The sequence below is a fragment of the Lipotes vexillifer genome, unplaced genomic scaffold (assembly GCF_000442215.2).
Source record: "Lipotes vexillifer unplaced genomic scaffold, Lipotes_vexillifer_v1.1 scaffold232, whole genome shotgun sequence".
NCBI classification, from domain to species: domain Eukaryota; kingdom Metazoa; phylum Chordata; class Mammalia; order Artiodactyla; family Lipotidae; genus Lipotes; species Lipotes vexillifer.
This window is the reverse complement of record NW_006793997.1, coordinates 3,355,474-3,370,737: the sequence shown is the minus strand read 5'-3', so window position 1 is coordinate 3,370,737 and position 15,264 is coordinate 3,355,474. Positions and strand designations below refer to the sequence as shown.

Below are 15,264 nucleotides of genomic sequence, written 5' to 3'. Positions count from 1 at the left end.
TCTTTCCTAAATAGTCATGAATACAGAAATAAAAAGCATGTTATCAGCCTGGGCAACTAAATTTGTCTTTAAAAGACAGCTCAAGTTTTGCAGGCCATTTTTACAAGTGGGAAGCTATTATAACACCTTAAGTTAACAGGCAAAGACTCCTTAGGAAGCACTGTCAGGCTCCAGCCCAGTAACTGGTCTTGAACTCCTTCATAAGAAAGGTAACCCCACGTTACAGCAGCTCTTGTGTAACAGGGAACAATTCTGGAGAGGACTCTGCTAGGAGGAAGGAGGGCAGTCTATAGAGATGAGAAGGAAAGTACTCCTCGGTGCACTTAGGAGTTCCTTTGGAAACTCACAGCTTTCTGAAAAACTGAGAAGCCACATGGTGTATAAAACATGTGTATAAAGGAAGTTTTTACAGGATGTTTGCTCTGAGCTGACTTCTTAGGGATTAAGTTACCAGCTACCCTGTTTCTTTGGTGGAGATAGCCAAAGCCACGGAGGAACATTTCCACTGTTAAACAAATAAACTCTTAGCACCCCTTACCTGCAACACATGAGGCACTGCTTCTAACAATTCGATCAGCTTGGAATATCCATAGTCTGATACCCGGCATTGCTTTGCAAAATGATGGTGGTAAGATGGGATGAAATTACTAATCGGTATGACACAGGATGGCTGGCTCTTCAGTAAGTCGATCACTTCTCTACTGAACTGGATCAGCTGGGGGTTACCCACAGGACTTTTAGAACGAAGAAGCCAAGGGTCTAAATATGCGGGGAGAAAAAAGGAACAGGCACAAGAGATAAAGCATGACTGCAGCCGATGAAAGAAAAGTAACTAACCTTGCATTCCCTTGCTTGAACTCAATAATGACCGAGCTCACAAGACCAAACAGCCGCTTTACTTCTCAGCTGCTAAACCCAGGTCCTCTATAACCAACAGGCTAGCCCAACTTCTTTACAGGCTGGCAAATGCTTCCCCACTACTTCTCGAAGTCAAGTTGCCAAAGCAAAGCATGGTTCACCATAGTATCAACTTAAAAGGGAAGTGCAGATACACAGGTAGTTTCCAGCTTATAAACTGGTTGTGTGTCAAAGATCAATTTGTAACTTGGTCACTAACATACTTTCCCACAGAAACAAAGTTATAAATGGTCATCACGCAGGTAGCCCAGAAGGGTTTAATTAACCCAGAGAGGGGCTGCAAATGTTGTCTAGGAAACTATGGAAAGCAGTGATGTAAAACTAGCATGAGATAAAACTAAGAAACAGGTTTTTGCAATTATCTTGAATGTTCGTCTAATTAAGAAGTTTTAATTATTTTATTTATACAAGTGTAAATAATCAGATGGAAACCTTTATAAGGGGATAGTGGGCTAATGACACAGGGAGCAGCATAACAAGACAGGATGGGGAGGGTGTAGGCCTGAGGGGAAAGGTAGCAAGAAGCTTCGGTACAAACAGAGCTCGCTTGTTATCCTCACCTTTCTTCCTACAGGGCAGGGGGAGGTGGGAGGAGAAGAGGATGAGGAGAAAAGGAGGAAGTATTGGGGACCAAAGAGAAGGGAGAGTCGATATGAAGGCAACAATTCACAGTGCTGTGCACAGGTAGCAGGATTAGACACCTGCAACTCAGGGGGTGCCAGAGCTCAGAAACTCATCCAAATCTGAGTTCAAATATCCCAGTCCCTTACATTTAGAGTTAAATCTATTTTCACATTGATCAAAGTCATAAATGTTGATCAAAATAAATTTCCAAAGTAAATACTCAGAGATATTTCCTTCAAATAGCTAAAACTATTTTTAAACGGCAAGCCTAAAAAGCTTTACAAAATTAGATAACTAGAGAGACTTGTAACTGTGGAATTTGGATTTTAAATTTTTTAATAATTTATGCTGGTACTTTCCAAAAGTCTAGCCCTGCCAAACCTTTAGCACTCTGGAGTTTTTAAAAGATCAAAGGAGACACCCATGGTGCTTTATGACAGGCAAACAGTGCTGCTATTTAAGAGAAAAGCCAACAGCCTGGACCAAATACCTGAAACCTACCTGTGTTTGGAGGCGGGGGCTTGTTGTGAATCCACTTAACTACTTTGATGCCATTCTGTGCAGTGGCGATGTTCACGCCTGGCACGCAGGTGATGAGGTGTTCCAAGGGAACACCCCCCCCTCGGTTTTCCTGCACTACTTCTAGTTCACCAAACTCTGCGGCATAACAATCTGGAAAACTGAAGTGGGGGGAGAAACAGGTTAATTAAAATAATGGAAAAGCAAAGCACTTGCCAAACAGATGCCTGCCTTTATTTTAACACATCCATTAATAAATAATTTCTGTTAAGATGCCCATGATCTGGGTTTCAAAGTTAAATTAAGGTCCTAGAGAGGCAATCACCGTGGCATTTCTCTCTTTGATGCATTCTGATGGTATCAAAAATTCCTGGGCAATTTTCTAGCAGAGGGGGTTAAAAATAAGGCAACAGGGTTGCAAGTTCAATCTCCTCTAACATATCAGCTTGGCGGCTTTAAGGCAACTTGGTTCTGTGTTGGCCCCTCTATTAAGCCTACCACGTGGCCCATGGTGTGGCTGAAAGGACTTCTGAATACTTTTCTGCTACAAACGTTGAAATCTACAACTATTTAAGACCGTGCACTCTCTCCTAATACTTGTGCACAGCACTTCCAATAATCTTTTCTCTGTGGAGAAGAATCTGCCCTATTCATGCTGATGTTTCTAAAATTCAGCACAGACACAATTTCTTGTTGAAATATTGAGTGAATGGATCCCATTTCAGATACACTTCGACTACAAGTGGTAGCTAAAAGCGTCAGGCTGAAGCCTGGTACAGTGCGTGCTTGGGGAGAGGTGCAGGCAGGTGGCGGACTTTCTATAAAGAGGAGGACTAAGGTGTCACAATGGCTTTGACACGGTCACCTTAATAAAGGCACGGTGCCCTCGTGTGTCTGCAGAAGACTATGAACCTGGGGCGCGAACGTCTTCAGCGAGAGAATCACAAAAGGAATCTTGTAGGAGTCTGGATCAAATTCATGTTCACTGCCGAAAAGAGAACAAAACAGATGACATTTCTCAGTGGTCTAAGACGTTCCCAAGGTAATTCTAACAGATGCTCCATGACCTTTTACAAAAGGATTACTTCTCAAGGGAAACGGGCAATCTACCTGAAATCCTTATTGGGACAGTGCTGCCTGCAGACAGGCTCGTGATATTCTAACTCTTCAAATATAATTGGGCTGCAGTTTGTTGAGGAGCCGTCATGTGACTGGGAAGACCCCAAGGGGCTCTGGCGGGCCTGACTGCTGGGTAAGAGACACACCAGTCTGCCATTTCCTTGTTCACGGATTGCGACTGTGTCTGTTAGTTTATACAAATCTGACACATTCAACCTGTGTCCAAACCTAAAAGCAAGGAAAGAGAGAGATGCTGACTTAAAGAGAACGTTTTTCTTCATACAGAAATTCCTGACCTGTTTAGATAAAGCTCTATAACCAAGAATGGTTCCCCTGTCTCTCTGAAAAGTAAAACTGGGATAATTCTACTATATTCACCATCAAACCAGTGATGCTTGGCACTCCCTTCCAGTCATCCCTGGCCCATTGCCCATTACAGTGATTATATATATCATTTGGTACCTAGCCTCCAACCCCAAACAGTCTCTGTAAATGTCTCACCTAATTTTCTGAGATGGAAAACTATCTGCCATGACCCATTTCACCTTGGCCTCCCCTTCGCTTCCAAATCCCTCTGTAATACTTCTCACCATCTCTGCTCCTCTCCCCAGAAGAGGTATACCCCTTTTCAGCTAACCCTATGCTTCAGCCCCCTGACCTACACTAGACTGGACTCCCCAGTCACCACCCTGACTTGTGTCTTTCATACTTGGAGCTTAAAGGCACAGGATCTGAAGACAGACAGATTTGAGTTTAAATCCTGACTCAACGTATGCGACCTCAGTCAAGTTATATAATAACCAATCTAGACCTCAAGTTTTCCCATCTGTAAAATGGGGTGACAATCCCTACCTCACAGGGTTGACGTGAGAATTAAATGTGGCATGTATGGAGACAGCTTAGCACAGAGTAAGTGCTCATTATATGTTAGCTGCTCCAATGGTCTCTTCCCAGTGCCCTGCCTATGTGCTCAGATCGCCCCATGACCAACACCAGTCTCAAATCCCGGCCCCCACCCCCTACACTGCCCCACTCCACTTATGTCCAGTCTTCTCCGTGCTTTCACTCAGTCTGGAGCTCTCGCGTCTTCCCTATAATGGAAACAGCTGGTCTCTCAGGAGTTGCCTCTGCTGTTTCACCATCCAGTCTGCCATCCTTCCCTCCAGGATTGTCTCCACAGGACTCTTCAGAGTTGGCTCTCAAGTCACCAGTGGCCTCCTCTTCCTCCACCCCAAACCTCACACCATGTTCTCAGGCCATCCCCACCCTCCTGATAACACTCTGGCCTCTGGGTTCTCACCGGCTTCCTGTCCCTGGTTGCATTCCACCCAGTTCTGCCCTTCCTCTAGTTCTCCGTCTCTAAGTTCATCTGCTCCCAGGTCTTTCAAGAGCATCTTTAGGCAAATAACTGCCATATCTTCAGAGCTGACTTCTTTCCTGAGGGACTCCAAATGTGCAGAAGATCACCTGAACTCTCTGCCCAGATATTCCAATAGCCCCCTAAAACTCACATGCCCAAAGCCAAGATCAAAAACTCATTGTAGGGCTTCCCTGGGGGCGCAGTGGTTGAGAGTCCGCCTGCCGATGCAGAGGACACAGGTTCGTGCCCCGGTCCAGAAGATCCCACACGCCCCGGAGCGGCTGGGCCCGTGAGCCATGGCTGCTGAGCCTGCACGTCCGGAGCCTGTGCTCCACAACAGTGAGAGGCCCACGTACCACAAAAAAAAACAAACAAAACTCATTGTAACTCCTGGACATCCCTGGTGGCACAGTGGTTAAGAATCCACCTGCCAGTGCAAGGACATGGGTTCGAGCCCTGGTCCAGGAAGATCTCACATGCCGTGGAGCAACTAAGCCCGTGCGCCACAACTACTAAGCCTGCGCTCTAGAGCCCACATGCCACAACTACTGAAGCCTGCGCACCTAGAGCCCATGCTCTGCAATAAGGGCAGTCACCTCAATGAGAAGCCCATGCACCGCAATGAAGAGTAGCCCCTGCTCACTGCAACTAGAGAAAGCCCTCGCACAGCAACGAAGACCCAACACAGCCAAAATTAAATAAATGAATTAAAAAAAAAAAAACGCACTGTTAACTCCTAAACAAGCTTTCTTTATTTCTTCCCTATTTCCAGTTTAACCATACAAACTTCCTCCCAGTCACCTAGGGCAAAAAACTCAGAATCAAACTGACCTCTACTTTTTACCTTGCCTGCTACATAAAACTAGTTACTAAGTCCAATTTCACCGACATTTGAAACTTCTGTGGTGTCTAGTTCCCTCTGTTCCGACAGCGTCTACTCAGAGCCGGGACTGGTGCACACACTCCCCTGTGTCTCCCTCCCTCCCCCATTTACTCCAGCTCAGACACCACCACTGCCTGAAGTCTTCCCACCAGCACACCTCTCCCCTCCCCTCCTTCCTCCGATACTTCAGTGGCTCCCACTATCCACGGGATAATGGCCAAGCTCCTGGTTCCTTCCACCCTCTGTAACCTCAAGGCCTTTTCTCCTTCCTACTCCTCCTTTGTAATGATAGTTTTCTTTGTTCTATACAATATATAGCGAGTATCTTTTTGCTTCCAGACATAACAGCCCCAAAGACAAGGGCTGTCTTTCCAGCTCTGCACCCTCCACAGAGCCTTTCGTTCCACTAGTTACTTCCTGAGCGTCTACTGAGAACTGGGCATTGAAGACACAGTGCTAGGTCAGACCCAGTGCCTGCTGTCCTGGAGCTTACAGTCTAGAAGGTGCTCAAAAATGTTCACGCAATGAATAACAAAACTCATCAGCCAAGTGGAAAAGATGAAAGTACAGCTTTGGGGACTGAGGTCTAAATTTGCTAAAAATGAAAGATGGTCTTCAAATGTGTGTTAAAACTGGAATTTCAATCTGAACACCACTGTCTTGGTCTTATTTCCTCTGCTAGTTCCTTAAGAGTTGCTACCAGTTTTATGCATGGAAGTCACCCATCAGTACTGGCTGGATCAATGAAAAAAATAACCCTTACTTACTTTTTTTCATAGATATCTGTAAATTTAAAAAGAGGCAGACAACAGGCAGGAGCATCCTGAAGAATGGACATCGTTTCTGCACTGCAAGAAAAAAGTTTAGTCCATTAGAGAACAGATGACTTCCTCTCCGTTCCAAATTGTATTTTAAAAACAGTTCATAAAATTGATTACCATAATGTGTATGCAAAATAAACATACACATTTATATCTCAGAGTTGATCTTCCAGAAAAACTTAAAGAACGGACTTCAGGAACAAGGCAATTAAACAATATTTAGTCACATATACTGGGATTTTTTATCAGACTCAAGCATAGGGCTTTGCACACCTGTGTATCAGAAAGACACTGGCTACTCAATGAGACACTTTATTAATTCAGAGCAAAGGGCACAAGAGCCTGACTGTCTCCTGCCACAGTGCAGTTCTATCAGACAGATGGGCGAGGAATCCCCATAGTTGAAGATACACAACTGAATACACTGGTTAAGAATGACTGGCTTTAAGCCAGAGGATTATGGATGATTTTTTTGTCTCCTGCTTCTTTTATGTTTCTGAAATTTTTAAATTATATTTAATGAGTATTATCTTTATTCTAGGAAATTAAAAAATAACTTAAAATGATGGTGAAGTTTGACTTGCGTATGTTATGAAATGATCATCACAATAAGTGAACATCCATCATCTCATATAGATACAAAATAAAAGAAAAAGAATTATTTTCCTTGTGATGAAAACTCTTAGGATTTACTCTCTTAACAACTTTCATATGTAACACACAGCAGTGTTCATTATATTAATCATGTTGTACATTACTCCCCTAGTGCTTAGTTATCTTATAACTGGAAGTTTGCACCTCTTGACTGCCTTCATCCAATTCCTCCTTCCCCCATACCCCACCTCTAGTAACCACAAATCTGATCTCTTTTTCTATGAGTTTGTTAGCTTGTTTTTTGAAGTATAATTGATCTATAAACAGTATGTTAGTTCCTGGTGCACAAATCATTACACTGTCCGTACACCTTAAACTTACAGGGTGCTGTGTGTCAAAAGCATATTATAAATAAAACCATCACTAGATTTCTAAGATTAGTCTAGTCGTAATGCAGACTTATGGGGCTGGGTGTCTATGTGACATTAAAGATATATCTGCAAGTTGAGAGCTTACAGCTTTGTAGATCTACCTGTTATAGACAAATCCACCTTCTACTAAGAGTGGAAGGTAATAGTTCAGACTTTCTAGGCTTATAAACTTTTTTTTTTTTTTTGCGATATGTGGGCCTCTCACTGTCGTGGCCTCTCCCGTTGCCGGATGCGCAAGCTCAGCGCCCATGGCTCACGGGCCCAGCCGCTCCGCGGCATGTGGGATCCTCCTGGACCGGGGCACGAACCCGTATCCCCTGCATCGGCAGGCGGACTCTCAACCACTGCGCCACCAGGGAGGCCCTAGGCTTATAAACTTTTATTGTAGAGGCCTACTGTTTTCAGAACCTGTTCTAGATATGTGGCCTATTATGTCACTCCTAAGTGCCTGCCGAGTTTAAGCTGTACTTCATCTTTGATGAATGACTTGAACAAGGGTAAACTATTCTAGCTATAGCTTATTTCTAACTCTATCAAAGGAGGAAAAGCATTTATTGCATATGTGATCATCACAAGAGGGTTGGGAATGGGATAAAATCTATTTTTATTATTTCTAAAATTGTTTCTGGGCCAAAATGTTATTTCCTGAAATAAACGGCTTGTTTGTTCTTTACCTCAGTAAAGAGAGTGATTTATTAGCAGCTCCCGTGGCAAGTGAGACCAGGATCTTCTTGCTGCCAATCTTGTATCTGTGGAGGCTATTCACCGCACTGATTGCTTCTTGTAAGTTTTCCATCTGAACAACAGCTTTGAGCTGATAATCTGTGTGGGGGCTGAGCTCAACACTCTTCACCTGCAGCAGTAAAAAGGAAAACAGAATGCTGATCTACCCAGAACCCTGTCCTCTTAAAACTGAAGGTGACTCACTAGGCAACTGGTTTGTGGGCTTCAGTGCTCCCGTGAGGGAACCTGTCTGAACTGTGCACTTCCGCTGACCAGAACCTAAGTGAGCTAGGATGGGTGACCTTCAGGGATGTGACATCAGCCTAGCCTGCCTTGTGCTCTGGCACACAATGCTCTCCAAGGCAGGCTTAGGGGCCAACACATGCAAGGAGTCTTTTGCGTCTTCTCCAGACCCTGCCAAAACCTGGGGCGTAGCCATCTTAAGTTTCAGTAAAAGGTGCATTTTTAGCAAATTGCACCTAAAAACTGAATCAGATACCGTAAGACATTAACAAAAACAGCCAATATCATTTTAGAACCCTATTTCCATATTTTAGCAGCCAGAGCTAACTAAAACCCATCAGTGTTTTATTTCCCGAAGAGGCACTTAAATCCCTGCCCATGACCACAAGTGCTTCTCTAGCAGGCTTCTTGCTCTATTGGGCTGTATCCTAAAAACAGAATACACAGCACCACCATGAGCAGGCCAGAGGAAAAAGGAAGGTGTTCAAACTCGTTGAGTGACACTTACACCCTGCCTGTAGTTATGTGTGCTGAGTTAAGTGCACTCAACTTGAATGCCAGCAAGGGGTAAAACAAAGGCAAGAACAAGAGTGAAAAGGTTACCTTGCCGTGTCTAGAAAACGCTTCCTGCATGAGCTGCTGCAGCTCCTTCCGGGACAATCTGTAGTCTAGGTTGCTGATCTGGATATCAGCACCATTTGCAAATGGGTCTGGGCAGTCAGCACCAACGCTCGAATTTGCAGCGTTGAAAGCAAGCGGGGATGCTCTGTTTAAGAGGTTTGGAGACATACTCCTGCTTAAAACATACATAGGTTATTTTTAAAAACTGTTATTCTATTTATTCACTTTATGCCATTTAGATTTTGTTTGAAGCTATATAAAAACAGCTTCCCGCAATACAATTTGGTTTTTCAAATTTTTTTTTTATCTTAAACACGCACTGATTTAGACTCATTGTCAAAAATACGACCTGTTGACTACCTTATTAACAGCAAATAAATTACTCAATATCGGCTAAAAAAAAAAAAAAAAAAAAACCAAAAAACTCAATATCCTTTTATTGGATTATTTAAAGCTAACGTCAGAAATTACAGGCAGGCCTAATGAATTAATTTTCCACTTTGTGCATTTATTCTTAGGACATTGAGCATTTATTCTTAGGAAATTAGCTTGCGATATCAATGTAAATCATTTATCTCCCCCTGGCTCTGAAAAAGCCAGATTGTGTGTGTGTGTGATTTTTTTTTTTTTCTTTGGCTGCGCCATGTGGCTTACGAGATGTTAGTTCCCCAACCAGGGATCAAACCCGGGTCCTTGGCAATGAAAGCATGGAGTCCTAAGCACTGGACTGCCAGGGAATTCCCAATATATTTTTTAAATATAAAGACATTTAATTTATTTTTTTGGCCGTGCCACACAGGATGTGGGATCTTAGTTCCCTGACCAGGGATTGAACCCACGCCCCCTGCAGTGCAAGCACAAATCTTAACCACCTGACCACCAGGGAAATCCCAAGCCAGATATTCTTGCTCATATATTGCGGCCCTTCTCCACGTAAGGAAATCTTTTACGTGAGTTTGTACATGTCATTTGACAGGTCCAAAGTCATGTTCTATAGTGAGTCTTCACCAACTCAGCAGAACAAATACAATGCTAGAAGGAGCTCATGGGATGCATGAGCTCCTTCTGTTTTCCAAGGTTCCAGAATTACTTGGAGTGAGTTTAGAAAGCTTAAATAAGGTCGGTGTTAAGGCTGTTTACAGAGACCCTCGTTCCTCAAACAGCTTCCTATAATTACCCCACGAATAAGAATAACCAATGCATGTCAGTTTGGGCCTCTTCCTCAGCATGAGGCCCATGATGAAGCCATGAGGACATGGTAAGAACATAATGTGCCTCCCATCATTGCCAAAGGACTCCAGGACAGGTTTCTCTCTCTGACCTCTGCTTACCAAGACTCCCACGTGGAGGAGGGAGAAACAGCAAGAATCACTGCCCCCAAATGTCAGCTATCGTTACCAGTGGAAAAGGGGACTGGTGGAGGAGGGGTGGAAGATTTCTCTTTTAAATATGCACTTGTGTATTGCTTGAATTCTGCTAAACAAACATTATTTCATAACCCCTTTTACTGCACACAACCACTCCATGGATCAAGAACCACTCACCGAGAAGACCAAGACTGAGGCGTGAGCAGAGGACCCATTTGCCTGGATGCGATCAACTTGCTAAAAGCAGACGGGTAACTCACTTGGAACAGAGTCTCCTCTTTATCTTTTTTCTCTACAGGAGAACTGGTAACACTGCGGGTGCTGAGGTTCTCTCTTCTAGTGGAGGGAAACATGGCAGGGAAGAGGTCACTTATTTTCCTTCACATCATGACAAGCAGCTACAAGGGAGAATAACGGAACCTACTTCGGATTGGTTTTGTAAACGGATTCTGCCACCCCCGACGTTTTAGGTGTGGGCGCTGCAGCACTTGAATTTCTGTGAGGAGGTGCCACCGGCCTCAGGTGGCCTTGCTGGGGCTCAATGCTTCGAGTGCCAGTCTTCGACTCCATGTGGCATAGCTCCTTAAAACAACAGAGCAAGGGAGTTTAACAGTTAAGCCCCCAGGATGTGTCAGACCTTGCACAGAAAACACTTGACTTTGAGTATCCTCAAAAATGTAGAAAAGGACACACCAAAAGCAAGTGAGCATATAAAACAGAGACCAAGAAAGCAAACCTACCATAAACTTCAGAAAGCAAGAGGTATCACAATTACCTGTAAACTTTTAACATTGGTATTTTTGGTAGCAGATCCAGAATTTGCCTGCGACCCTTTTCCAGGTGCGGCTTTGGCACTGGAAGATGGTTCACTTGTATCTTTGATGAGGCACAATTTTGGATTCTTAAGTTTTTTGGGAGACTTCGCTTTATCAGCAGTTGCATTTGAACTCTTTGTTTCACAGAGCTCTCCACTTTTTGGAGTAAATGACACGATGATCCTATTACCAAAGACATCTTCATTTTCCATTCGCTTCAGAGCGCGTTCTGCACTATCTCGGTTTATGAAGCGGAGGATTGCGCTGCAGCCTGTGATATTTAGCACTTTCCCGCCACAATTATCGGACAGGCGTCTGAGCCTGTTGCTGATGCTCTTGCCATCTTTATTTGCTGGTAGGTTATAAACATAGAGTAGAGTCTGGCACTGTTGATACAGAGGAAAAGTGTTACAGTGGGTTGACTCGAGGGCACACATTCAATTACAAACAAGAAGAACAATGAGTGATCTCCAAACTTTAGCTAGCGACCTTGGAGGGGAGATAACAGATTTCCACGGGAGAGGGTAAACTTACTTAGACTGAAAAACATGGAAAAAGAGAAATGTATCTAAAATTATCACTCCGGCGAATGAGAAAAAAATATGTGGCAAGATTGAATGTACTGAATAATCGGTCTTTTTTTTTTTTGTAAATGATAAGGAATAAGGATTTCTACAGTGGGCAATCTCTCACCTAAAATACTACAATCGGCTTAAAGGCCTTCCGGATTAAAAAAGTGAGTGCCAAACACAAGCAAAATAGAGGAAATGTAGCTATAGCCAAAAGACTAAAAACATAATGAAGAACAACAAAAGTGAATCAGCAGAGCAACTCCAAAGCCTGAAGTAGGGCCTGTGTATGTTACTCCTTGGGCCAGACTCTGGTATCCCCAACTGCGGATTATCCTTAGCATGTGTTTAATCTCCGGCCAGGCTCTGATCTTGTTGGGTATCAGGCAATGCAGTGGGGCCAGCAATGCAAATGCCTGAATCTGGGGGCGAGGGGGCGGGCAGTCTCGGTTCTGCTGCCATCACGCTGTGGGACCTCCAGCGGCTTGCTTACTTTTTCTAAGTGCTAACTTCCTCCTCTCTAAAATGAGGAGGTTGGGTGAGATCATTCCTAAAGTGCTTCTGTAATTCTAAAGTTATTAAAATACGTTAAAACTGCATTTCGTGAATGGGATTGCCCACCCTTCTGGACCATTCACACTATAGCTCCTCTGTTATTACTGTTTAAAAGTTGCACATATAGTCTCCAGACAGCTTAAACACAAGCTCAGTGTTGCAGTAAACATTCTTATCCTAAACAAGACTATGAGAAATGCTCAGCCTGCTGGAAACACGTGCACTTTCTCCTGTCAAGTGGCTTACCAGGCTACAGGTGTAGCGACCACTACTCCTCATTGTGCCCATGCATGCCAGGGACCACAACCATAGAAAACAGGCTCAGAGGCCTGCTGGAGCTTCAGGATTAAGTGCCACAACTGTACAATCACTCTGCTTATTTGACTCCAACCACACCAGTATGTGCAAACCATCATCATATTGTTTACCCTTAAAACCTGGAAGCAAAAAGAGTAATAACTCTCATTCCATTACTTCCATCCCCCTGGCACAAAACATTGCTAGCTTTGTAGACACTGGCAAGTGGTTGTCAGTAAGGTAAATCTGAAAGTCAGTTCCCTATGACATTGTGAAAATAATAAAAGCAAAATGCATATATGTCAATTCTCTGTATATCTGTAAGAGAAGAAAGTTTCTAGGCCTGTTTCAAAATCTGGCCAGCCTACTACAAAGAACAGCCTCACCTGGGCTTGGAGACCCCTTATGAACAGCTGTCTTGAGCCTCTGTAATCTCAACTAGAATATGGCAGAAAGAACACAAACCCACTTACTGGCATTTTTACTGGTAACCTGGGGGGCAGGTCGGAAATGAATTCTTCAAATCTGATCAGCTCATTAGCATGATGCAGCAGTGCTTCTGAGGCCTGGTTTTTATGGACCAAAATTATGTGGAAACCATGCCTGTGTCTCAGGTCACTAAGTTCCAATGCGAAATTGACATCAGCTGAAAGACAAGGTACAGCCCAACCCCCATCCCCAAACATTAGAAACACCTGACAGAGAGAGGTAACTCTAATGACATCTACTGAGAAGGAAGAAATGGCAGGATTGTATTCTAAGTTGCCACCCCCACCCCTTTCTAGAACAGGAACACATTTCATATCACAAGAATTAACATGGTAAGACAATTTTACATATACTTATACTGAATCCCAAGACACATTACTTCCAGTAGCAAAAAGGAGCAAATGTTAATACTCTGAGGAGCCCCAACTTCATCTTAGATTTTTAAAATTAGCAATATGGGGCCCCCAGGATTAAAAAAATTACATTTTCTTTAATAAACTTGGCCCTGCAAGAATCCTTAATCAAGTTCCAAGGAGAAAAATACAGAAATCCACGTAGACCCATTTTTTTTCTAAACAGTTTTCAAAGATAAGCATAAAATGTCCTATGTATTTCAGCGTCTTTGGGGGCACATTTTACTTTAACATATTTTGGTTTCTATGATAATTCACACACAGTGAGTTTAGCTGAAATTAGCAGATATTTCTACACTTACTTGACACAAGAACCACAGTGGCAGGAGCAGTGTGAGTATTTGCAAACCTTCGGAGGCTCTGGCGGAGCTTGTCGTCAGCAGCGTTCTTTGCAGTAGCATTGATGTGGGCAACGGTTACCTGCATTAATTTATAATAAGGACAAATGAGAAAGAGCTGAGGTTAGAAAATCACTACACATTCTGCCCGCCTCTTAATAGACAGTTCTTGAGGAAACTTTTATTATTACTGCCACTTAGGAATGGAAAAAAATTACAGTCCAATCTCAATAATTTCAACTTCAGTTCTCCAGATGAATTAACTGGATCATTATCCCTAGTTTCATCTCTAATCTTCTGCTTTTCTGCTTCATCCAACCCCCTTTCAGAAAATAAAAGAAAGTGAAATGTGAAGTAAACTAGCTCTCTCTAGTATCTTTTGCCAACAATTTTGTGGGTGGCAGAGGTATGATATATAATTAAGGTATGATTTGGGGCTGTATTTGATGTCATTTCTATTCGTCGTCTATGACTTCCCACCATTAGGTGGTGGAAGAAGAGAGGCATCTGCCCCTAAGGGAGCTAAAATGTGTTTATTCCTGTTAAAACTATCAGGCTCATATTAAAGTCTCCAAAGGAAGGAAAGGTTTGAGAGGTGCCTCAACTACATACAATACAAAATAGGATTTATTAGTTTTTACAAGGAACAGAACTATATAACTTTAGGCAGGAATATGGCATATCAATGGAATTACTTGTCTGAAAGTCAAAAGAACTTGATTCTGGTTCCAGCTGAAGAGAACAGACTTTGGGGTCAGACAATCTGGATTTAAATCTAAGCTCATCCACTTACGGCCATATGATCTTAAAAAAGTTGCTTCACCTCTTGGGCCCTTTCATTTGTAAATTCCAAATAATAAATCCTATGAGCCTTGTTCACAAAGCAGTTATGAAAATCAAAGGAAATGATACATGCGTAACCACTATACTAGGAAAGCACTAGTCACATATAAGCAGCCTTGTTGAAAGATCACACATGATTAAATGATTTCTAGTACCTAATTAAGAAATAATCGTTTGCTATTTTCCTTTATTTACAAACTTAGCACAAATGCATATTATTAAACAAATTTTCAATTAGAATTCTTAAAAAAATCACACATGCTTATTCTTCTACCAAAATAGACAAAAATTCTTTTTTTTTTACCTGGCAATTATTCAGTTCTTGAATAACTTCTTTGTTTTCTTTACTGATGTCACACACACAAATGAATTCTGCTTCTCTGTGGCCTTTAAAAAACTTCTCACGAATTCTCTGTACAACTGCAGTAGCTGAGCGGCCAGAGGGGACTGAGCAATTTTCAATATCCCAAAAAACTCCAATGGGGGGTAAGTTTTCTAGCACTTGTCCGGCTAGCGCAACTTCTGGTGACCCTTAAGAAATGTTAACATTTTCAATTACACGTGGTAAAAAAGAGGTAAGACATTCAAATAAAAATAACAGGTAGCTACCTCTCATTCTTAGGGGCAGGAAAATGAAATTATTGATTGATGTTAAATTTAAGGATACCAACCTCAATGGCTGGTCTAATAAGACAAACAACCCCAAGTTGCCATAGTATCTC

The 15,264-nt window shown here is 42.7% G+C and overlaps 1 protein-coding gene across 5 annotated transcripts in view; it reads right to left on the bottom strand.

The window, feature by feature from the left end:
* The window catches only part of MARF1 (meiosis regulator and mRNA stability factor 1), a 41,188-nt gene that overhangs the window by 17,061 nt on the left and 8,863 nt on the right, over positions 1-15,264 (bottom strand). For 2 of the 5 annotated variants that reach the window (XM_007466948.1, XM_007466946.1), the window contains 13 exons: positions 14,847-15,073; positions 13,664-13,781; positions 12,933-13,105; positions 10,999-11,424; positions 10,648-10,805; positions 10,401-10,559; positions 8,839-9,031; positions 7,944-8,122; positions 6,191-6,271; positions 3,172-3,408; positions 2,927-3,046; positions 2,044-2,222; positions 539-759 (listed from right to left, as the gene is read on the bottom strand). In XM_007466948.1, the coding sequence (XP_007467010.1) occupies positions 539-759; positions 2,044-2,222; positions 2,927-3,046; positions 3,172-3,408; positions 6,191-6,271; positions 7,944-8,122; positions 8,839-9,031; positions 10,401-10,559; positions 10,648-10,805; positions 10,999-11,424; positions 12,933-13,105; positions 13,664-13,781; positions 14,847-15,073 (2,471 nt within the window). Of the gene's footprint in view, positions 1-538; positions 760-2,043; positions 2,223-2,926; positions 3,047-3,171; positions 3,409-6,190; positions 6,272-7,943; positions 8,123-8,838; positions 9,032-10,400; positions 10,560-10,647; positions 10,806-10,998; positions 11,425-12,653; positions 12,663-12,932; positions 13,106-13,663; positions 13,782-14,846; positions 15,074-15,264 lie in introns of all 5 variants that reach the window. The other 3 variants (XM_007466949.1, XM_007466950.1, XM_007466947.1) reach the window with 3 other exon arrangements.